We start from the raw sequence: 24,535 nt of genomic DNA on the forward strand, positions 1-24,535 counted from the left end.
CACACCAACTCACTGCCCTCGGCTCAGGCAGGCACCAAATCTTAGAATCACAGCGTGGTTTGGTTTGGAAGGGACCTTAAAACTCATTCAGTTCCAACCTCCTGTCACAGGCAGGGACACCTTCTGTTAGGCCAAGTTACTCTAAGCCCCATCCAACCTGGCCTTGAACACTGCCAGGGATGGGGCAGCCACAGCTTCTCTGGGCAACCTGTGCCAGGGCCTCAGCACCCTCACAGGGAAGAACTTCTTCCTAAGATCTCATCTCAATCTCCCCTCTGTCAGGTTAAAGCCATTTCCCCTTGTCCTGTCCCTACAGGCCCTTGTCCTAAGCCCCTCTCCAGTTTTCTTGTTGGCCTGTTTAAGCACTGGAGCTGCTCCTAAGGTCTCCCCTTAAGGAGCCTTCTCTTCTCTAGGCTGAACCAGCCCAGCTCTCTCAGCCTGTCTCCAGAGCAGAGCTGCTCCAGCCCTCGCAGCATCTCTGTGGCCTCCTCTGGACTCACTCCAACAGCTCCATGTCCCTCTTGTGCTGTTGCCTCAGAGCTGGATGCAGGACTGCGGGAGTGGGGGGGTGTCTCCCCAGAGTGCAGTAGAGGGGCAGAATCCCCTCCTTGACCTGGTGCTTATGCTCTGGGGATGCAGCCCAGCACAGGGAGGGGGTGGGAGTGGGTTCTGGGCTCAAGCACATACTGAAGCTGGGTCATGGGGAGCTTCTCCTCACCCAAACCCACAAGTCTTCCTTAGGCCTGCTCTCAATATGAAAGCTGATGGGGGGGGGGGGGATGCTGCTCTCCCTTGGACATCCATATTCACCTCCATCTCCAGTAAAGCATCTTCCAGCATGTTGCTGTTGGTGGCTTTGGGCTGTTCCCAGGGCACAGCAAGCAGAGCTGCCCAGTGCAGGGTGAGTGGCTGGGAACCAGGACTGCCTTGTCAGGGTGACTCAAACACCCTGCACTGCTGACCTCGTAAGGTGCTCCCAGACCTTCCCATCTAGGAGACCCTTGTTTTAAATGTCCAAGTTTCTTTATTAACCTGAGTATAACAAATATAACATGTACACGGTATAAAAATGAATGTAGAGCATGACAGATGTACAGGTACAACACAGATACATGAACTATACAATGACCAGTTCAGTGAATGATAATAATATATTAAGCATTTCATTACTTGGAAAAAGCAAGTTTTGATTGTAAAAACTGTATCCCGTTCCACTGAAATGATACAAAGTACATTCAGTACTGAAAAGTGACACAACAGAGTGGGGTGAGGGCATGGCCAGGCTGCTCAGTGTCACCTCAGGCTGGGACTGTACAAAATAAATCCAGATGCTTCTCTGAGATGAGTTTTAAGAACTTAGCAATTAAATTAAGAAGTACAAAATGTTTGGGGGGGGGGGTATTTTTCTCTTAAAAGCATGTGGAACATGCATTTCCAGTAGGACCAACGGGCTTTGGCAACATGCAGAGGGCGCAGCCTGGCACAGCTCTATGCCTGCTCCGAGTTGATGGGCGGCACGTTTTGGTGCTTGAAGTACTGCACGACTTGCTGGGGCAGCTCTGCCAGCACAGCTTTGGCCAGGGTCTCCTTGGGGGCCTGCAGGCAAAAGGGAGCAAACACCAGTGTAAGAACAGCCATAGGGACTGACGGAGCAAATGTGGCTGAGCTGTCCTTAACTCCAGAGTGTGGCATTTCATTTAATGCCCCCTCAAATCTACTGGCAGCCAGCATTTTATACACCTTTGAAGATTACATTCTATACTACACCTTCCCTCCAGGAGTCAATTCAGTGGTAGGGAGGAATAAAACATCCTGGCTAGGTCAGAAAAAAACTGGTATTGAGTAACAGCAGGTGAAATGGAAAAACACTGATTAGGTGCAAAAAGAGTGAAGATAAATATGGTCTGATGTTATGCACCCTCTTGCAATCCTCTGCCAGCAACAGCATCTGACCCAGGGCTGACTCCTGGCTAATCATGATGGGCAGGCAATAGCATCTCATTTTGACTTTTTTTCCTCTTTTTTTCTTCCTTGATCAGCTTTTTTCCAAAACACAAGGCTGTGCTGCGCCATCATCCCATAGAGGGTACCTGTGCAGAGCCAGTGCCAGCATCATCCCTCTCCACAGGCATTGGGAGAGGATGGGGGGGAGTAGGAGCTCACCCCAGCATTAAGCCCTCAGCACATGGCACATCATGGGTGTGGAAGAGGCCTGGGTGGGAGATGCCAACATAGGACCATGGTGAGGGACATGAGCCCCAGCACTGCCCTAGCTTGCTGTGGGAAACCTGCCACAGTGAACTGGTTTTTGGTCTGACCTGCCTGGCAAACACAGGGATGGCAGTCATGGGGGAATGCTCAGATGGAGCATGCTATGGATATACAGATCACTGTTGCCCCTGCAGCACTGATTTACATGGTGCACACCAGAGCAGCGCTGAGGGATATGGATAGGGGAATAACCTATTAGAGAGCAGTGTAGGGGAAAGGGACCTGGGGGTCCTGGTGGACAGCAGGATGACCATGAGCCAGCACTGTGCCCTTGTGGCCAAGAAGGCCAATGGCATCCTGGGGTGTATTAGAAGGGGGGTGGTCAGTAGGTCAAGAGAGGTTCTCTTTCCCCTCTACTCTTTCCCTCTCTACTCTGAGACCACATCTGGAATATTGTGTCCAGTTCTGGGCCCCTCAGTTCAAGAAGTACAGGGAACTGCTGGAGAGAGTCCAACGCAGGGCAACTAAGATGGTTAAGGGAGTGGAGCATCTCCCTTATGAGGAAAGGCTGAGGGAGCTGGGTCTCTATAGTTTGGAGAAGAGGAGACTGCGGGGGGACCTTATTAGTGTATATAAATATATGAAGGGGGAGTGTCACGAGGATGGAGCCAGGCTCTTCTCGGTGACAACCAATGATAAGGGGTAGCGGGCTCAAACTGGAACACAAGAGGTTCTACTTAAATTTGAGAAGAAACTTCTTCTCAGTGAGGGTGACGGAACACTGGAACAGGCTGCCCAGGGGGGTTGTGGAGTCTCCTCTGGAGACATTCAAAACCCGCCTGGACACATTCCTGTGTAACCTTATCTAGGTATTCCTGCTCTGGCAGGGGGATTGGACTAGATGATCTTTTGAGGTCCCCTCCAATTCCTAATATTCTGTGTGTGAATCCAGGGCCAAGGTAAGGTGGGCTCTTCCCTCTGTCTGCCTCTCCAGGGGTTGCTCCACTTCCAGGGTCATTTCCAGGCTTGAGACCCCATTCCTGCCTGCAGTCACCCACCACTGCCCACACTCACATTGCGGAAATCCCGGAAGGGCACAAACTGGACAATGTCGCGCATGGCCTCCTCGCCCGTGTGGGAGCGCAACACTCGGCTGTCCCCATCCAGAAACTCCATGGCAGCAAAGTCAGCGTTGCCAACCCCCACAATGATGATGGACATGGGCAGCTTGGATGCCTGCACCACGGCGTGTCTTGTCTCATCCATGTCACTGATCACCCCGTCCGTGATGATGAGGAGGATGAAGTACTGCTGCAAAGGGGAGGGCAGAGGGTCAGACTCAGTGAGATGCAGGTGCACCTTCACACTGCAGCCAGAGCCTGTGGAGTGCGAGCACACAGAATGCTCCATACGCTGGGGGAGGCAGGTTCCCTGGGGATTTAGAATCACAGAATCATAGAAGGCTCTCTGGGCAACCTGTGCCAGGGCCAAACCACCTTCACAGGAAAGAACTTCTGCCTAATATCTCATCTCAATCTTCCCTCTGTCAGGTTAAAGCCATTCCCCCTTGTCCTGTCCCTACAAGCCCTTGTCCAAAGCCCCTCTCCAGGTTTCTTGTAGCCTTTTCATGCACTGGAGCTGCTCTAAGGTCTCCCCTTAAGGAGCCTTCTGTTCTCCAGGCTGAACCAGCCCAGCTCTCTCAGCCTGTCTCCAGAGCAGAGCTTCTCCAGCCCTCACAGCATCTCTGTGGCATCCTCTGGACTCGCTCCAACAGCTCCATGTCCCTCCTGTGGTGTTGCCCCAGAGCTGGACACAGGACTGCAGGAGGGTTCTCCGCAGAGCACAGTAGAGGGGCAGAATCCTCTCCCTTGACCTCATGCTTATGCTCTGGGGATGCAGCTCAGCACACAAGGAAGTTCTGGGCTCAGGCACACACTGAAACCTGGTTATGGGAAGCTTCTCATTGACCAACCCGTCCAACTCCTTCTCCTCAGGGCTGCTCCATCCAGTCTCTGCCCAGCCTGTGTCTGCACTGGGGATTGACCTGACCCAGGAGCAGGGTCTTGTACTTGTCTTTGAACTTTATGAGGTTCGGTTTGGGAGCACAAGGCTTACTGCTCCTCAGGGCAGCCACCATCATCCCACGTAGCAGCTCCTAGACATTTCAGGTATTCGCCCCGTTTTTGAAAGATCAAGCCAACAACAAACCACCTTCCACCCCAAAATGTTTTGCTGATTTACTAATTGAGTGTACTTAATGACAGAAGAAAAAGCCTTATCTGTGCAGAGCTTCTGTGTCACAGCCAGGAGAAGTTTGAGCCTGGGGCAAAAAGCTCAGATTGTGGGGTCCTCATTGACACATTGCACAGATGGGGAGCATACCCTGCATCCCAGCTCAGGACTCATCAGTACCTCATACAAAGCTGTGGGTCTCACAGGTATGAGGGGGGATGCAGAGGGTGGAACAGGCTGAGGGGGGATGCCACAGCAGCTGCATTTGCACCACTCCCCAAGGTGAAAGGAGAGTGGTTGAGGCCAGTTCTGCAGAGCAGGGAGAGGATGGGCAGATGGACAAAGGGAGCATCCTGCTGGACTCAGCAAAGCAATTCTAGGGAATGTGGACCTCCAAAAAGCCCATCTCTTCTGCCTCCGGGGAAACTAACAGTTCAATTTTAGCACATTACACATCTTGCTTGTGCTGGAGAAACGACAAAAACAAGCATTTAAGAGCATTAAAGCCCTTTGTTCCTCTCCTCATTCTTTCCATTTCCTCTGAAAACCACTAGTGCAGCCATCCCAGAAAAGCCCATTTTCCTGGTCTTCCTCCAGCCCACATATGAAACCTTCCCTTAAGCATCATCTTGCCTCAACACTCTCCAGTGCTACACTCCAAGTACGAAGAAGGCTGGGTCGAGCTTAAACAGAACCCAAGGATGTGGGCAAGGCGATTTTCCCAAGCAGACAGACAGCCGATTCCCAACCCCTTTGATTTATTAGCTCTGCCTACAAAGCACCCTCAGTGTTTACTTCTTCCCTAAATCCAGACTTTTCAGAGCAAATTAGGGAAAGAAGTAGGTCTAAAGAGCAGGACCTTGTCATCCAAGCCTGGAGGGTAAGACCAGGAGACAACCTGCATTCTCTTCCATGGGGCCAGGACAACTGACTGAGGCCTGACCCTGTCTGGGAACCAGTACAGGAAGAAGAATAGAACCTTATGGAGAGCAGCTGATAATGGAAACGCCTTTAAGCTGATTCCCCCTGGTCTCTGTGTGTGATCAAAAAGAGGAAACCCAGAAAGGAATATTTCCCTTTGTTCCCTTTTTAATGCAAAATCCGTAATGGGATCAGAGAAAAATGCTGGGAAGTCTGCCAGAACAGAGGGGGCAGCAGAGCTTATCCAATGTGTATCACAACATATTTCAGAGGCCAAATGGGATAAGAGCTGATGGTGAGGTACGACCACAGCCCACAGCCAGGTACCACTTTGAGCTTCTGAGGCAGGGAGCAGGCAGCTAACGACATGAGTAATTAGGCTCAGGTGTGAGCAGGACTTGAAGGGATTAAGCAGCATTAAACAGCATGCGGTAAGAAAGAGGAGGTTTGAATGCAGGGACCCTGCTGGAAAGGTGTGTTTTAATTCCTGGGAGTTTATCAATCCTTCCCTGAGAGTGAAATCGTGCGTAATCCCTCTGCCTCTTCCCCCTAACACTGACATGTTTTAGTACTCCCATCCCTTAAAAGAAGACAGCTCCTGTGTTTCGTGATGTGTGTTGCCATGGTAAAATGACAAGGTTCTTTGGTTCTATTTGAAGTGCTGGGAGCAAGCAAGAATGGAAGGAAGAGGAAGGCAGGTCTTGGCAGCCACCAAAGCCAGCACATCAGGGAGTCTTTGCTGCACGTGTTGAAGATGGGATGAAGAGAAGATGACCCCAGGGGAGTGAGATCACTCATCAGTAACACTGTGATTCCATAAAACCCTAAAGAGTCACCAGAGGCTTGCCTCTGCTGGCACTACCAGTGCCCGTTATTTAAAATCTCCCTTGATTAAACTATTAGTGCAAGTGGAGGGGTATAATTTGCATACAATTACTGTCTTTGCTCAGCACGGAAGTCCGTGGACTTCTCCCTCCCCCACTGATGCCAAGACAGGCAACAAAAAAAAGAAAAGCGACCTGGATTTGTGCTGAATTAAACCAAATTCAGTATTTCCTTGTGCCTGCAGCTGGGAAGAGTAACAGTGCTCAAAACAAGGCTAGAAAATACCCTCTTGGATATTTTCCAAGAGGAGGAGGTTTCAGGTGTGATCCAGCTCTGCTCCAGGCAGGAATTAGGGAAGCTTCTACCCTGAGTAGCTAAACCCAGGGGCCAGATGTGCTGTCCTTCATAGGCAGCCTGCTGCCGCAGAGACCTAAGTAAGCTCCATCTTACTGTCTTCATAGAATCATAGACTCATAGAATGAGGGACCTTAAAGCTCATCCAGTTCCAACCCCTGCCATGGACAAGGACACCTTCCACTAGACCAGGTTGCTCCAAGCCCCGTCCAACCTGGCCTTGAACACTGCCAGGGATGGGGCAGCCACAGCTTCTCTGGGCAACCTGTGCCAGGGCCTCAGCACCCTCACAGGGAAGAGCTTCTGCTTAAGATCTCATCTCAGTCTCCCCTCTGTCAGGTTAAAGCCATTCCCCCTTGTCCTGTCCCTACAGGCCCTTGTCCAAAGCCCCTCTCCAGGTTTCTTGTCAGTCCCTTTAGGCACTGGGAGCTGCTCTAAGGTCTTCTTGGAGCCTTCTCTTCTCCAGGCTGAACAAGCCCAGCTCTCTCAGCCTGTCTCCAGAGCAGAGCTGCTCCAGCTCTCACAGCATCTTTGTATGCCTAAGAGGACACCCCAGCCACCTCCAGCAAGGCTGGACCACTGGCTGCAGCTCCCAGCACACATGGGCATCCCAGCATCCCTTCACCCACCAGCTTCCTCCTCCAATACCAGTCTGGTTCTGGCTCCCTTGTGATGCAGCATGACTGAGCACGGCTGCACAGGGCCCCCATGCTGACTTAGATTTTTGACATACGGATGAGAATGCTCAGATGGACTAATTAAGAGGGAGTTCCAGGACTGCTGGGAGGCTGGAGAGCCTGGACAAGAACCCCAAGCCTGGCCTTGAGCCTAATACCACTTGTACAAGTGGCGTAAAAAGCAAGGATCAAAATGAGCCTCCCTGTGGTTTTCAGCAATTCCCCCTTAAATATAAAAAAACTCCTCAAAGGGAAGTAGCAGAAAGGTTTTCTGGTTTGGATTTGGCCATCAGCCGCATCAGAAACATCATGCTTTACGCCATGGCTCAGGCTTGCTCACTCCCGCTCTTTGCAGGCCTGGATGTGCACCCACAGGGAGATCTTCCTCCAGCTCTTTGTTGTCCAAGGAAAATAAGCCAAAGGTTTGAAGTCATGCTCAGCCTCTTCCCTGCGGCTCATGTTTTCCATATGTGCCAGGGCAGCAGCAGCATTTCCTTGTGCCCCCCCACCCCAGACTGTCTGGTCCATCCTGCACCAGGACAGTCCTGCAGCATGCAGGAGCTGTTTTGAAAGGAAGAACCATGCTCCTGAGGACTATTAGTCCATCCATAAGTACAGAGCATGCCTCTTTAGAACAAAGCCCCTTGGAGCTCAGCAGAAGATGTTTCAAGAAAAAAATTAGGAAAGAACAAAGCTGTTCTTCCCTGTTTCCTGCCACGTACTGCCCAGCACATGCCAGGGATTCCTGAGCATGAGCTCATGCTGGTGCAGTGATGAATGGCCTTTGATGGTCTGCCACAAACACAGCATTTCCCTCTCTGGACCATCACAGTCCTCAGCACCTCTGAGGTTCCCTTCCCAGGGCAGTCTCATGCCCCTGACTCCACTCCATACTGGCCTGTTCAATACCCATCACCCAGCCATTCCCAGAGCAGGGGGGCTTGCAGCCCTTCCCTGTCAGAATTAGGGAGTAATCAATCACTTTTTCCCCATTCCTGAAAGACATGAAAGGCTTTGCATTGCCTTGCCCAAAGCCATGGGGATTACCATTGCCTTATGGGATCTGACGGACTTACAGATGCAGCTTCTTGTTGGGTGGCCTGAGACGCGAAGCGAGCCACATGGTTGATGATAGGGGAGAAGTTGGTGGGTCCGTAGAAGCGGATGTGGGGCAGACAGGCCGAGTATGCTTGGACAATGCCCTCCACACCTTCAGAGAAAGCAGAGAAACCAAGCATTACAGTGCACCACAGTTCAGGCCCACCACAAGTCCAATTAGGCTTCATTAGCTAACACTGTCATGGGAGCTGAAGTCAGACCTATTCCCCTCCTGCCCATCCAGCTCCACAGGTTTTATCCACTTCAACTCAAATTTCCTAATACCAGGGCTTTGCTTCTTAGTTACTTTGTAGTAGGTCCTCAGACCTTCTGGGATAAGAGTGTTCTCATAGTGCCCACAGTCAAAGAAAGCTTTCCTTGGGGTTCCACAGAAATCTTAGTATCGGACAAAGAAGAGCAAACAGAAAACCAACTCCTGGTCTCTGAGCATAGCCAAAACTCAGACAGACGTGGGGCAGAGGTTGTGGAGAAAGGCAAAACAATCCCACAAGCACCCTCTGAGCTCGCAGACTGTGTTGGGAGCAGAGGGCAGAGACCCTTCTGTTTCTGCCACACCAGAACAAGGTAAATGGCTGCTCTCCTGGAAGGATGCATAGTATGTAGTTCAGAAATGACCAATTCCACAATTAACCAGCTGACAGCCAGTCCTTTGCGAAGGACCTGACACTGGTAAGAACTGCAGGTGGCTTCTGCACCCCATAATTCCTGCAACAGATCACGTCCAGTGAATTCCTTACAGCTACTGGCAAGGAGCTGAACGAAGCCAAGGCAGCAGAAGAGCAGATGTTCACAGGCAGCTTCCATGAACTGGTGAGCCAGCAAGGTTTGGAGGCTGCCTAAGCCCCTGTTTTGTTGGAGTAGGTCAAACCAGATGACTTTAGGAGTCCATGATGGCCCTTAACCACTTAGGATCTGAGCAGTTCTTCAGCCATGACTGTGACCAGCCCCCAGTTGCTAAATGAAACATTAAGTCTGAATTCCCCATCTGCTAAAAAAGCCTAGTTTCTTGCAGACTTGCTGGAGGAGGAGACGGCTGGTAGGACACAACAGACATCATAATGAAGGAGGATTTTATGCTGTCTGAACCCAGCTGCGTTTTACCCTGGGCATTCCTACACACCCCCAAATTTTCTCTACTTTCCTCTGAGCGCACCCTTAGCATGTGCTCTGCTTCACTGTCAATTCCGGTCTGAACGCACCTTGAAAAATGCCCAAGGTGTTATCAAAGAAATGCAAATGCAGAAGGAAAGACAGAAGACACTGAAGGCATCTAAGGATTTTTAAAGATGCTCACCTGAACAGAATGGGTTTGTGGGATTGAAGTTAATAGCAAACTCATGGGATACCTGTGGAGAAGAAGAGGCCTAAATTAACACGGAGTGCAGAGCAGGCTGCTCACTATCAGTTTAGGTGGTGCTGCAAAGCTGGTTTGGGCCTGGTGCTTCCCTGGGGCAGGACCCCATGATCTCAGATGTTGCAGTCCATCTTGCTGGGTCAGTAACACTTTGAGCCCCTTGCCACCCAAGCAGGAAGTAGCAGCAAATACAAACATGGTCAGGGTTGATCAGTGTTTGAGGATGAACTGGTTCCTCAATCCCCCCATCAGGAGCCACCTGAAATTATTACATCATGCATTCTTCTACAGCTACCAAAGCAAGTTTGCCCATGTGGCTTCCTACTGGCTGCCTAGAGGGAAAGCATGGAGAAGGGATGTTATCAGCCACTTGGGCCTTCTCACCAATCATCAGGAGGAATTACTTCATCTTATTGCAGCTTATAAAGGGATAAAACTCAATAAACATCACAGGGAGGCCCAGTTCTGGCAGCATTCCAGTTACCCAGTTCTCTGCAAGTGGCCTGATGCAGCAGAAAGGACGCAGGCCCAGAGCAAACTGGATTGAAGATCTGATCTGGCATGCCAGCTATCATGGCAAATCATAATGGAAAATCCATGGCATAATCATCATGGCAAGGCCAACAGATGATTAGCTTCATTATCTAGGTCTGCATGAGTGTGAAAGGCAGCACAGCAGAGGTGACGTAAATGCTTGGGAGTGATGGACAGCAAGTGCCAGCACAATCTGGGCTGGTTTTCATTGGCCTTCAAGGTAGGTGCAAGATCCTTCTACCACCTTATTTCAAGCTGAAGGAGATGCTCTCATGAGGATGCCCTGTGGGACACCGGCAACAGCAAGTAGCCTTGCACACCCTGATCTGCAGCCCATTGCACTAGCCCATCCAGAAAAAACAAACAGTGCTGGCTGTAATCACACCACCTCCCTTAGCTGCTTCCATGGGAAGAACCTGCAGACAGAAACCACAAAACGCTGGGCAACAGCTGATTTGAACCCATCTTTGCCAGCAAAGGCAGGGCAGCTCAGTGGCCCGGGTGCAAGAGAGGGTCAAGGCTCCTGTCCTTCTGTATGAATCTTGCCAGGGTTGGCTTAGGTCAACAGCTTGCTTGGGGAACACCCATCAGACCTGGGGATTTGTGCATTCCTCACTCTGCTACCTTCAGTTTAGGCACTGTAAGAAGCAAACAGACTCTAAGGAACACCAAGGATGCACAACTGCCTCTCCCAGCATGTCTGAAGGTTGAAGGGGACAATCTAGGCTTTCAGGCCACCAGCTCAAGGGCTCTGAAATAAACAGCTCCCAAACTGTCTGTGCCAAAGTTACAAAACAAGGGTATGTTCTCCCTCTCAGAAGGGTGGAGGTTTGCTGAGCTTCTCAGCCAGGGGAGCAGTTGGGGACATGTGTATTCATAACACTGGCAAAATGACTGTCCTTCAAGGTGCCATGGAAGCAGAAGTCCTCCTGAGACTTCAATAGCAGCATGCATCTGATTCAGACTTTTCAATCATAACAGGCATTGTGCCGAAAGCTGCAGAAACTATATTTGCAAGAGGCTGTAGGGTGGGAAACAGCATCAAAACAAAAGTAGGTCAACCAGAATTCCTCCCCATGCTGCAGAGCTGCTCAGCTGTCAGCTCGGCGGACGTCAACAGCCTGCTTGGGTCTCCCCCTGCCTGTTGAGCACAACCAGTAACGTTCCCAGCCACCAGTAACCCTGGGTTAGAGAAAAGACGGAGTCTGAAATGGGTGACTGTGTTTTGCATACACCCTTTCTTGTAACAGTCTCAATTTTTGCAAAATATCCAAATTCCAATTTCTTGGTTTTCAGTTGTAAAGGGCTCAATTTTGTATTCAAAATTCTGCCATAGGAGTATTTATAGATGAGGCAAGCAAAAATATTTCATGTTTTGCACTACAAAATAGAGGTTTCTTTTTCTTTTAAGCTGCAACAAAATGGTTTGGAGCTGTGCTCCTCACTGTCTACACAGCAGACCCCCTGCAGAAGTGTTGCAAGAGCTCCTCTGGAGTTTTTTACAGATTTTATATATATATATATAATATACATATATATATATACCTATATATATATCTGTTGGAAAACTCAACAGAAGGGCTTCAAAATAATGATGAAAATAAAAAAAAAAAAAAAAAAGAAGAAGAAGAAAAGTTATCTTGTTCCCTATCCAGCTCATACTTTGATAAACAGTTTCTGTGCAGGCAAATGTATTTGGAGCATCTACAGGTATTACATTTACCAGTAACTCACAGGGAGAAACTCTTTCAAACCACGCCAAAGGGTAAGACGTTCATTTGCAGCCACCCCGTGTGTTCTTCCTCTGAAGGATGGAGACAGCCGTAGCTCCGTCCTTTACCATCAGGAATTAGTGATGTGTCTTGCAGACACACAATCAGAGCCTATGCCAGAGAACTGACACTGCAGAGGGTTCTCTGCCACTTCCCCTAGTGATCCCACCCCTCCTGTGGCTCAGTTTCCTTAGATATATATATAAAAGGCAAACGGATGCAAAGTCTTGGGGATGCCACGTCAGCAAAGCCACCAGCTCACTTTGGTCAACCCCATCTCCCAAACGTGGGGTGACTGGTGGGGCTCCAATGTTAACCATCACCCTCTCCACTGCTGCCTTGCCTTTGCTCATCCCCCAGAAAGCAAAACCCATCTGCTTCCCTCTCCTGTTCCTTTGCTGGGAAACCGCTCGAGGCTCTCTACAGAGTTGACACACGGCAAGATGTTCTTTGACATTTCCAATGAGACTTCTGTGTGCAAAACATCTTGCTGCGACGGGTGCCTGAGAAGCATTGGGGGAGCCATGGCAACGTGTGATTTATACTACTCTTATTTCAACCATCTTTTCTGTTTCACTCGGGTTTGTGGGTACAACAGCCATCCCCAGTCGCGCCCCTGGGGAGCAGCATCAGCCATGCTGCTCCCAACCATCTGCCCGCTGTAACACTGCCTTCCCGCTGTAACACAGGGCATGGGTTTCAGTGATTGCTTTGGCTTTGAAACTACCCAATGAGCTTTGTGATCAAAAAACCTTGAACAAGGGAATTGGGCAGTGATGCTAGGTGAGCTGGGCAGGGATGAAGCTCCAGGCTGGAGTGGTGCAGTATGATGCACTGGGGATGTCTCCACTGCTAAACTGAGGCAACTGATGGGTCACTCCGGGCATTTGAGTGGGTGACCTTCAGGCACAGGCCAAGCACGTGGGGAGAGAGAGCTGTTCTCTGAAGGGGTTTACATGGGCTTAGGACATCATTCTGGCGGAAAAAGAGGTGTTTTTCCTGGTAGTGCTTACAGAGGATCCCCAGGCCTATGGGAGCAGCCCAAAACATTTCCATGGCAGGCTGCAAGAGGCAGACACAGAGGGAGAAGATGACAAGCATCCCTCTGCCCCACAGGCCCTAGCCAGCATCCTCAGCCCCGTACCATCTCCAGCCTTGCAGTAAGGGATGCTTCCAACCCAGCAATGCCTTTCCCATGGGCACTGACCCACACACAGAGGCAGCAGAGCAGGATGCTCACTGTGATTATTCACCCATTCCCTCAGCAGCCCAAGCCACTGTACCTTTTCCATCCTCACTATGCTTTCCATTGCTATTCCTCTCCTCAACTAATAAATCCCTGATGACAGCTGGCTGTAAGTCCTTGGAAGCTGCTTACCAAGATTTTCCCACTGAAAGCTGTGAAATGACAGACCAGAGACATTTGCCGGCCAAGGAGGATGAATCAGCTCCAAAGTGCACATAGAGGGATCTCCTCCTGTGGCTGGCAAACAGCAAGAGCTCCCACTTGAGTCACATGAATTTTGGCTGCTGCGAAAGCAGAGAAAAGTGCAAAGCCAGAGCAGGCAGGACGTCCCCAGCCTGGTGACTTAACGTGACCACTGTGCTCAGCCCAGAGCAGAGCTCCCCTCCCAAAGAACACAACAGGCTCACTGAGACTGAACCCCAGAATGAAGCTGTGAACTTCTCAAAAACAGCAAGCAGAAAGAAAATGCACATTAAGGCCATAAGCAAAGAGCAGACAAAAGACCCAGCCAGTAATGAATGACAGGGGTGTTCCAGCACATCTTCTCAGCCACAAGAACATGCTCTCCATCAGGCAGAGCAGTACCTGCCCACCTGAGAAGCAGGATGCTCCAACTCAGGCCCTTGCAGGACAAGGGTGTCTTTAACTCCTTTGGTGCCTAATACCAACAAAAGATCAAGGTGGTTTTGGGGAAAATCTCCCTGCTCCAGTTCTTGCTGGCTCTGGGGCCTGCATCATGTCAAGGCTACCTAGCTCCCAGCCCCCCTCCAGGCTTTGCCACCATCAGACACATTCATCCAGCAGCCTTTTCCCCTGCCCAGTATTGTTCCTGCCTCTTGCCAGGAAAATAAATCAATGCCTGGCTCTGGCCATTAATGCCAGGGAGCTGCTGCTTTCATACCAGCTTAGAAGAGAGAAACACACTGCCTGTGCCCCATCCTCACCTCATGGTCCACCCACACTGTCACATCTCACTTTCCACCAGTTGAAATCCTGCATCTACCCATTCCTGCTCTGCCCAGCAGCTTTTCCCTGATCGAGCCAGCTGGGAAGCCCCAGCAGCTCCACTCCTGCCCAGGCAATATCAGGACAAACTGCTCTCAGACATGCAGTTAGCCACAACACTTCACCTTCCAGTCTGGCGGGAGCTGGGCGCCGAATCCCAGAGCAGGAAACATCTTGTCTCTGAAAGAGAAGAAGCAAAACAGTGGGTGTATTCACACACAGGAAGCAGGCTGGCACAGCTCTTGCCATGGCCTCCCCATGCTACCAGCTCCCCAACGCCCAGCTAGACTGAGTGACAGCTAGAAAAGGAGCCAGCTTTCCCTTCCCCCAGAACACAGTGCCTTTAAAACTCAGGAGCTGAATAGAGACAGAATATATGTTTGCCTTTGGCTTTTGATCCTTAGAGAAAACTAAGATCTCAGCTTTGCTTCATTACCCCCAGGGATCAGGAGCATCCTCTTGCCCAAACACTTGCATCTCTTGTAGACATGTAACCCAAGAGATTTAAAACAAAAATTAACTATCCATTTTGGCCACAAAAGCCACTATGGTGAGACCAAGATTCCTGTTCTGTCATCTTTGTTGATGTCTAAGATGATGTTTTTCTGTGTTGTACCCTCAGGGTGACTGGGGAACAAGGCAAATACCAGCAAGCTGAGGGCATGTGCCTTTGCACCAAGAAAGCACCAAGTGGATGCCCCACCTTTGCTAAGGCACCCTTTCTCTCAACAGCAGTGATGGGGGGAGAGGAGAAGCCTTGTCCTTACCCTGTCCTCCTCCTGCATCCCAATGTATATGGAAAGATTCTCCAAGGAGGTTTTCAAAATCAAGGTGTTATTTAATCCTGGACTTGCAGCTGGGAAATCGAGATACCTGCATCCCATCAGCCCCCAGGAAGTCAGGAAAACATCCACAAAACAGGGAGGAGGCAGAGGGGCATGCTGCTTACGAGTCATAGTCCTGGATAATCTGGCCGACAGCCCAGATAGCTGACAAGTATTCATTTGTCCCCATGGGGTTGATGTAGTGCAAAGAGGAGGGGTCTCGAGGGTTCCCGTTGGAGGCTGTGAAGTCAATCCCAACCTGGGGGACAAGAGAGAAGCACAGACCTGTCCTCCATTAGCAGAAATCACTACAGACTTGGCAACCAAGCCTTCATTGCCTTTGAGGTCCACACACAGCCCCTCAAAAAAGTTTAACAGCTCTTCACCTTCTCTAAAAAAAAGCTGATTCAATACTAAGTTAGTCAAAGCCATTCACTATTACGCCTACATTTTTCACTGGCCAGCATCACAAATCATGTCCTGAAGCAGCCCCTGCTGCTGCAGCAGGCCATACCATCTCCAGCTCGGGATCCTCACTGCCCATCTCCCAGGTGTTAAGTTCAGGAACTGAGTAGCTCCATGGACACTAAAGCAGTCAGGGCCACCTGGGCATCTGGATCTCAAGGTCTTTGATCAACGAGTCACAACCCTGAGCACATCTTTCCCTGGGGAATTCACTGGGCTTTCCTGAGGACCAGTGCATACTGAGCTCTCAGGGGACTTTGTCAGCAAGGCACTCCTTCTTCTCCTTCCTCAATTAGGCTTGTTATTTAAAGACATATGTAGAAATGCCCATCCCAGACTCAGTTAAATCTGGTCAGCAGAGGAGATGCTGAACCACCTGATTTGAAATGACTGGGAAGGAAGAGCCAGGAAGAGGCGAGCGGGCAGCACAACTGTGCTCACCTTGTTTGCTCAGCAAATATGCAAAACCCAGAATAACTCCGGGGCTAAATTGAGCTCAGGGGATTCACACGGGATTCTGCTCCGTATCTGTAATGGGAGAGGATGAACTGTAATCAGGATGAGAAAGGACTTTGGCCTGGCTGAGGCAAGAAAATAGTCACAGCTCAGGACCTGCCACCACTCTGTGCCAGGGTGGCTGATAAAACAGGTTTGATGGGACAAGGGGATATGGTCTTAAACTGGAAGAGGGTAAGTTTAGATTGGAGATAAGAGAAAACTGTTGTTCAGTGAGGGTGCTGAGGCGCTGGCACAGGTTGCCCAGAGAAGCTGTGGCTGCCCCATCTCTGGCAGTGTTCAAGGTCAGGTTGGATGGGGCTTGGAGCAACCTGGTCTAGTGGAAGGTGTCCCTGCCCATGGCAGGGCAAATTGGACTGATGATCTTCAAAGTTCCCTCCCCACCCAAACTATGGTTCTATGAAAACCCAACTTCTTCATCAAACAACCTTACAGCTTTACTAAAAATGGTGTAATACGCGTGCCCGTGTGCCAAGCTCCTGCTGAGCCACCACAAGCACGGCTGGAGAGGAAGAGGGAAACGGAAGCACGGTAGGGGGGTCCAGAGGAGTCAGACAAGCAATGCCACAAACAGCAGCACTGGGGCTACAGGTTCCAGAGGGATGCAGCTGCCTGCAGCACGAAGCAAGCAGCCGGACACAATGCTCCTCTCCTCTGTGGCTTTAGCCCTTTTCTCCCCACTGCCTTTCTCCATAGGAGGACACCAGCTGCCTTTCCAAACTGCAGGGGTGTGTGCAGCAGCTGCTTCCTCCAAGCTTCGGTGTTCCTGCAGTGTTGCACCCATAGCAAACCCACCTGGGGTTTTGGACCAAAGATGCTTTGGGCAGGGAAGAAGCCCTCCAGTAACCAGCAGATCTTTAGAGGGGGTGTGGGAAGATTTCATTATTCAAGCCTAATTTACACAAGAGCTCTATGCTAACAATAAAGTTAATGATTTTCTCCTCACTCTCCAGCACCACAACCTGAGCACACAGAGGCAGAACGGCACACAAAAGCTCTCCCAATCGCTCCTGTTCCTATGACAACTCTTTCTTCTCCTCCTACTCTCCCACACCACCATGTTTTTAGATGAAACAGCAAAATACAAACTGAAATCCTGTGAGTGCTTGCAGCTCTTTGCATACTGCACCAGAAAAGTTTGGAGAAATTGAAAACCCCACTTCTGCGTTGTGGTGGTTTCACTCAGGGTTGTAATGTCCTCAGTTAGTTACTCCTGACAAGCTACAAACCTTGAAAGAAGGTGGAAACGGCAGTAAAAATGCAGAAAACCATCTCATTAACAGCCCAAAGCCTCTCAGCTGGCTTCAAAATAAGGAGAGCTTCTACAAAAACCCTGCAATGGGGAGAAAAGCTGGTAACATTCTGAGAAGGGGCAGGGGGTCTTTGTGTAAGTCCGACCTTCAGCCGAAGTCTAGCCAGCTCCCTCCAGGCGACTAGATGCACCTGAGCATCACAGTAACGACCCTCAAACACCCCAAACCCATGCAGTTTAACAGCAAAACAAGGCAGCTCCTTGTTGCCATGAAAAGCCACCCAAGATGGTGCCAAATCTCATGCAGAGCCTCCCTCCCTGGTTTCGACTGTTAGATACGTGTTACTATTACTGGGCAGAGAGGAGCAAAAGTCCTTACAGTAAACATCAGCTGGCAGCCTCCCAGGATGTAGTCCAGGAAGGAGAAATCTCTGGTTATCTGAAAGAAAACCAAACCAAAACAAGGAGTGTTTCAGTAATCTTCACCATTGCAGAACAAAAAAATACCAGAAAACCCACAGAAAGTGCCCAAGCCTGTGTCACTGTGAGGTTGGGCCTTTGGGGACATTCAGCTAGTTGTCAGAGCAATGAGAAAAACCACCTGGGACTCCCACTGCACCATTGTGGCAGTTCACAAGTCATATGAGGCCAAGCAGGGCTGTATGTTGGGCAAGAGTTGGGCTGGGAGGCCCAGACAGAGGTCATTCAGAGCTGGAAGTGTCCATCACGCTGAAATGAATGGAAGGTCCTCTCCCCATGGCCAAAACAGTCTCATGCCACCTGCAGATCTGGTGTGGGAAAAGCTGTATTGGTGCCATACAAAGGGAAGTCTTCAAGACCTTATCTCAGGACAAAGATCCCTCTCACCTGACCTGACACCAAGGAGCTGGTAAGCACCTAAAACTTGGGCTTCATGCAGATGCTGCCCATATTGAACACCTGCTCCTGGGTCTGTGGCTACCTGGGCATAGGGTAGCACCAGCAAGTTGATACATCGGGTGCTCCAAATGGCAAGATACCCAGGCAGAACGGAAATCATACTTTGATTCATGCTCTGCTGGACCTGCACTTGTAAATGCAAGGGCGCTGGATGCAGAAGGGATGGGGGAGCTCAGGAAGAGAAGAGCGCAGACAGGAGCAGAAAGAAACATCCTGGCATCATACTCACTTTGCAGGAATTGACAATTATGATCCCCGAGTTCTTGTAATTCTTTTTCTTCTTTTGCTTTTTGGGGTTAATGCACTCCATCTCGAGCTGTGTAACACATGACATAGACATCGGTGTGAAAGTGGTGCTGGTCTGTGCTATGGACTGCAGATGCCAGCAGCACCCAAATCCCACAGGCACCCTTCCTCCATGCCTCTCAAAGTGCTGAAGAGACAGAAAAGAATCCCCAGAATGCTGCTGGGGATGGGGTGGGTCAAACACATGAATAATTAGGGCAGGCAGTACTCCTAGCAATGACAGCAGCCCTGCTTATCCATGAGTCTTCACAACATGCCTTCAAATCAGGTGGCTTCTGCCAAGGCTTTTGTCCAAAACTTCAAGTGGAAGATGGGGACACCTTTGGCCACAAAACCCGTGCAGCATGTCACATGTCGCCTTCTGGTCCCCAAACCACAGGGCACCCCCCAAATCACAGGTGCTGCTTCAGACGTCTCAGCAGAGCCCAGGACTGCCTTAGCTCTCTCTCTAGTTCAGATGCTTTAGCTACAACTGTGGCCTTGGTCACTTATGGTGTGGGTGGAAGGAGAAAAGTGGCTGGACTTGGCCTCTCAGAACAGGTTGAGGGTCTCAGAGCTAGTACTGAAATCCACTGTCAGCTCCAAGGGGCCCATTCCTTGCTCTTTCCTGAAAGTGTGTCAGCACTTACTGGAAAGGCATCTTGGGCTTCGCACATCCCGGCCACTGAGGTCTGAAACTCTCCGATGAAGTCATGTCCTCCATCACTGTCATAGTCGTAACACACCACCTAGGGTGGAAGAAGCACAAACCAGCCTCAGACAGAGACACTACCTCCTGCAAGGAGGCCTGCTGAAGTTCCCAACCTTTCCTGTTGGAGACCCCAAACAAGGGTGGGATTTTGGGGAAGTTTGGGGGTTGTTCTGCTTTGGTTGGTTTGGGTTTTTTTTTAATAAACCAGCCATGGGGTTTTAGATGTTTAATGATCAACCCCAGAGGCTGACCATCATGATGAAAGCCGAAGGGGCCCCCTTTACCTTTATCAGCTTCTCCAGATCTCCATCGCACAGTGACACCAAAGGCACAGTGAAGGGCTTCCAGGTGGGGTCCAGCGTGCACTTGACCACCTGCAGGGTGGGAACAGAGGGATGCTGTTACAACAGACATATCTGCTGTGAGAGACTGGCATGAAGCAGGGACACATCTCCAACCCTGGACCAGATTCTCAGTGGGGCAGGCCAGGCAAGCTGCAGAAGCTCCATCTCAGCCCTCTTCTGCCTTCCTAACTTAGACGCAGCATCTTCCCTCCTTCTCAGGCTGTGGCACGTGTGAGTTCCAACAGATTCATTTGCATTACAACTCCGAGGCAATTAAACAAACCTGCTTGAGAAAACAGCTGTGGCAGACTGGGTAGCATGACACAACCAAGCCCACAGCATGGGCACAACCACTTACCCCACCAGTCCAAGGCCAGGAGCTACTATTTATACCCTCTGCATCCCACTGTTTGCACCTTACTCATTGCTTACTCTCCCCCCGCATTCCAAGGCAGCCTATATCTGGTCTGACCACCAAGAAGATGGAGCAGTGGGATGCTGCAACCAGCCAGGAAAGCCAAACAGCCCTGGGCACATTCAGCTCTCCTGCCTCATCTGAGTAACATCTGCTGCCTCAGCTGGAGAAATATTAATTGATGCTTTTTGACATTTCCTGAGAGAATACAATTGTTTGCTTAGGTTTCCTTGGTGGAAACAAAGCAAATACTGGCAGTCTCCAGGCAGATGCCATGTACCTCAGAGATGCCTGTGGGCAGGTGAAGACCCTGTTTCATGAAGGTGTGGTGCTTTAAAAGAGAGATTCATGTGAGTATTAGAAAGCTGGATATGGGTGGTAGATTAACCCTTCTGTGTGCAAGGCAAATACAGGGATTGGAGGACTGTGGACCTTTGCAGCTGCAGCAGCAACGGCACAGATGGAAGAGGTCCATGGCTGCTGCTGCAGCAGCAAACAGCCACACAGGATCTGAAACAGGCATCTTGTTTTACAGACAGGCTTTGATGTGAGAACAGGTGAAAGAAACCCTGATGCTGCAAGCACAGTTTATTCAAGAATTTGTAAACTCCTCCTGCAGGAGGCTGGGAAGAGCAGAGGGAGCCCATGCACCTCAAGATGGTGCTCGTGCTGCCAGCCAGCCCCTGCAGGGCTTGGAGAAGGATCTGGCATCTCCACTGATGCTTCAATACCAGCTGTAATGAGCACCCTGATCCTTCCCTTCCAGGTACCTCCATCATGGCACAGAGAATACCATCATCAGACCAAGAGCTGGTTATATTTCCACACCAAAAGCTGTAAGAATGGGGAACCATATTTCTTCGTATCGAGCCTCAAAACACATAGATGGTCACATCATGTGGGATTCCTCTGAGGGCAATGGAATGCATTTGGGGCTGGTAAGGAGGAGATGAAACAAAACCTGGCTAGACCCTTTTCCAGTGAAACTGGAGAGAGGAGAAACTGAGCAGCAACCCAGAGGAAAAACCAGTATATACATCTGCTCCCCATAAACCTGACCTGCTTATCAGCGATGGCTGGTGCAAAGCCACGTTCCCAATTCCCATGCCTCTTCCAGGAGGAAGTGCTGAAGGTCACTCCGAATCCCCATGTGTCTGAGAAACATATCTTGGTGAGTCAAAGCCCTGCTACCCACACTAAACCAGGAGGAAACAACCAAACAAGGTCCCAGCCTGCTCCCACAGAAATACAAAGAGAAATATTAAGTTTGGTATGAATTAAATATGCATGGAAATGTGTGTGGGAAAGCACAAAAACAAAAAGAGCAGGGCTAGGGTCAGCCCGTATCAGTACCACAGATCAGGGGATGTTACACACGTCCTGGGGAAAATCCTCATGGACTGCACAGCAGTGGTAAAAACCAATCTACTGCAAGACTTGGTAAATAAACACCCTGGTATAGGTATAGCCTTCTCGGACAGGGCTCCAGCTCCAGTAGACATGAGCCAAGTGCTTGTGCTCTGAAGCTGGAGACACCTGAGCATCCTCCTAGCTGAGGATCTGGCAAAAGCTCATTTTAACCTTTCCCCATTGCTACTCCCTAGGCCATCTTCCTCCACCTCTCTCCATCTGCCCGGGTCACAGATGATCTTGCTGTCCTGCAAGTGGAGGGAGAGTGGTCCAGGGCTCAGCCCATGTCCAGGCTGAGCGTAGCAGTTAACATGGGTTAGAAAACCATCTCCCTCTCTGCTTGGTAGATACAGGAGGGAATAGTACAGAACAACTATCAGGTCCTTGCTAGCCTCAGTAAATCTTTATCCACTGGAGTCCAGCAGCCTCAACTGGGTACTGGGAAGGCAGCCGTAAGTTTTAGAAATCCCTGAATCCCACCACATTTTATGGATCATTGGTGAGATAGTGCCATGAAGGGCAAGAGGAGCTGATGTAAGGAATGGTCGTGTCTTTGCAGCTTGGGTTAGAGTTGCGCTCACCTCTGTTCTGTGGACCAGCATCCATTTCCCATCATCACCTGGTTTATAGAACTCCAAGAAAGGGTCTGACTTTCCAAACAGGTCCTGAGGGAGAAGAGCAGGATGGGTCACACAGTGCTCTGCAAGCAGCCAGTTCAAGATACCTCCTTCCCCAAGTAGTGCCAACCCTGCAAACTCATGTCCTCACGAGAGTGGCTCACAAGCATGCCAGCAAACCGGCAGCACCCATGGGTAGCCACTCCTCTGTGCCCTGGCCACACGATCCCATGGGCTTTCGTGCCACATTTTGGCACTGATGCTGCAGGAGAGTCAGCATCCTGGCATGTGCCCTGGCACCAGTGAGCTCTCTGGGTGCAGATGCCATGGAAAACAGTCCCAGATGGGAGGCAGCTGCATTTGGGCTTGAAAAGCATCCAAAGCTCCAAAAGAAAAACAGAATTATGAAGTGCATGAGTGTCTTGGGGGAAAACAAAAAAAAAAACCACCCTCCTCCACACAGCAGTGAAGTATAAGCAGAGGAAACCTTTCAGAAGCAAGCTGCCCTGGTGTTGACAGAGATCATGTAACACCTGCCAAGAAATGCAGCCCTGAGTCAGTGTGCACTGCCTTTCCTGCCTGTCTCCTCAGATATTCGAAGATATTAAAGGGCTGCTGGTGACAAGAAACACGTGTCCCATGGGAAAAACGCATCCCTGCCGCGCATGGGGGCACCTACAGCGGATTAGGACAGTGCTGGTGGCACCCACACAGGGAAACTACAGCATTCCGACACAGGACTTCATTCCCATTCACAGTATCACAGTATTACAGTATGTTAGAGATTGGAAGGGACCTCAAAAGATCATCTAGTCCAATCCCCCTGCCGGAGCAGGAACACCTAGATAAGGTTACATAGGAATGTGTCCAGGCGGGTTTTGAATGTCTCCAGAGAAGGAGACTCCACAACCCCCCTGGGCAGCCTGTTCCAGTGTTCCGTCACCCTCACTGAGAAGAAGTTTCTTCTCAAGTTTAAGTGGAACCTCTTGTGTTCCAGTTTGTGCCCATTACCCCTTGTCCTGTCGTTGTTTGCCACTGAGAAGAGCCTGGCTCCATCCTCGTGACACTCCCCCTTCATATATTTATATACACTAATAAGGTCACCCCTCAGTCTCCTCTTCTCCAAACTATAGAGACCCAGCTCCCTCAGCCTTTCCTCATAAGGGAGATGCTCCACTCCCTTAATCATCTTAGTTGCCCTGCGCTGGACTCTCTCCAGCAGGTCCCTGTCCTTCTTGAACTGAGGGGCCCAGAACTGGACACAATATTCCAGATGCGGTCTCACCAGGGCAGAGTAGAGGGGAAGGAGGACCTCTCTCGACCTACTGACCACCCCCCTTCTAATACACCTCAGGATGCCATTGGCCTTCTTGGCCACAAGGGCACAGTGTTGGCTCATGGTCATCCTGCCGTCCACTAGGACCCCCAGGTCCCTCTCCCCTACACTGCTCTCTAACAGATCGTTCCCCAACCTTTACTGGAACCTGGGGTTGTTCCTGCCCAGATGCAGGACTCTACACTTTCCCTTGTTATATTTCATCAAGTTTCTCCCTGCCCAACTCTCCAGCCTGTCCAGGTCTCGCTGGATGGCAGCACAGCCTTCTGGCGTGTCAGCCACTCCTCCCAGCTTAGTGTCATCAGCAAACTTGCTGACAGTACACTCGATTCCCTCATCTAAATCGTTGATGAATATATTAAATAATACTGGTCCCAATACTGACCCTTGAGGCACTCCACTAGATACAGGCCTCCAACTAGACTCCGCCCCATAGACTACAATTCTCTGGCTTCTCTTCTTCAGCCAGTTCGCAGTCCACCTCACTACCTGATCATCCAGACCACACTTCCTCAGTTTAGCTATGAGGATGCTGTGGGAGACTGTGTCAAATGCTTTGCTGAAGTCAAGGTAGACCACATCCACCGCTCTGCCATCATCCATCTACTGTGTTATTTCCTCATAAAAGGCTATGAGGTTGGTCAAGCATGACTTCCCCTTGGTAAAGCCATGTTGACTGCCCCTCATAACCCTCTTATCCTTGACATGCCTTAAGATGGCATCAAGGATAAAGTGTTCCATCACTTTCCCAGGGATGGAGGTGAGGCTGTCCGGTCTATAGTTACCTGGGTCCTCCTTCTTGCCCTTTTTGAAGACTGGAGTGACATTTGCTTTCCTCCAGTCCTCAGGCACCTCTCCCGTTTCCCAAGACTTGGTAAAGATGATGGAGAGTGGTCTAGCAATGACTTCTGCCAGTTCCCTCAGCACCCACGGGTGCATCCCATCTGGACCCATGGATTTATGGATGTCCAGATTGCTTAATTGCTCCCTAACGCAGTCCTCATCAACTAAGGGAAACTGCTCCGTTGACCTGACTTCGTCTGAGGTCTCAGGAGTACAGGGCTCTTCAGGACTGCCTCCGGCAGAGTAGACAGAGACAAAGAAGGCATTCAGTAACTCCGCCATCTCTGTATCTTCTGTCACCAGGGCACCCATCCCGTTCACCAGTGG

The 24,535-nt window shown here is 50.3% G+C and overlaps 1 protein-coding gene across 1 annotated transcript in view; it reads right to left on the minus strand.

Moving 5' to 3' along the window:
• Nucleotides 1–1,488: 1,488 nt before the first annotated feature.
• Nucleotides 1,489–24,535, minus strand: part of CPNE2 (copine 2) — a gene marked incomplete at its 3' end in the record, with an annotated part of 61,946 nt that continues 38,899 nt past the window's right edge. The window contains exons 6-16 of the mRNA XM_080636941.1: nucleotides 21,994–22,077; nucleotides 19,528–19,617; nucleotides 19,182–19,280; nucleotides 18,476–18,562; nucleotides 17,687–17,746; nucleotides 15,200–15,333; nucleotides 14,376–14,430; nucleotides 9,634–9,685; nucleotides 8,297–8,430; nucleotides 3,286–3,522; nucleotides 1,489–1,596 (exon numbers count right to left, since the gene is read on the minus strand). Coding sequence (XP_080493067.1) covers nucleotides 1,489–1,596; nucleotides 3,286–3,522; nucleotides 8,297–8,430; nucleotides 9,634–9,685; nucleotides 14,376–14,430; nucleotides 15,200–15,333; nucleotides 17,687–17,746; nucleotides 18,476–18,562; nucleotides 19,182–19,280; nucleotides 19,528–19,617; nucleotides 21,994–22,077 — 1,140 coding nt within the window. The remainder of the gene's footprint in view (nucleotides 1,597–3,285; nucleotides 3,523–8,296; nucleotides 8,431–9,633; nucleotides 9,686–14,375; nucleotides 14,431–15,199; nucleotides 15,334–17,686; nucleotides 17,747–18,475; nucleotides 18,563–19,181; nucleotides 19,281–19,527; nucleotides 19,618–21,993; nucleotides 22,078–24,535) is intronic.

The sequence above is a fragment of the Psittacula echo genome, assembly GCF_963264785.1.
Source record: "Psittacula echo genome assembly, chromosome: Z".
NCBI lineage: Eukaryota > Metazoa > Chordata > Aves > Psittaciformes > Psittacidae > Psittacula > Psittacula echo.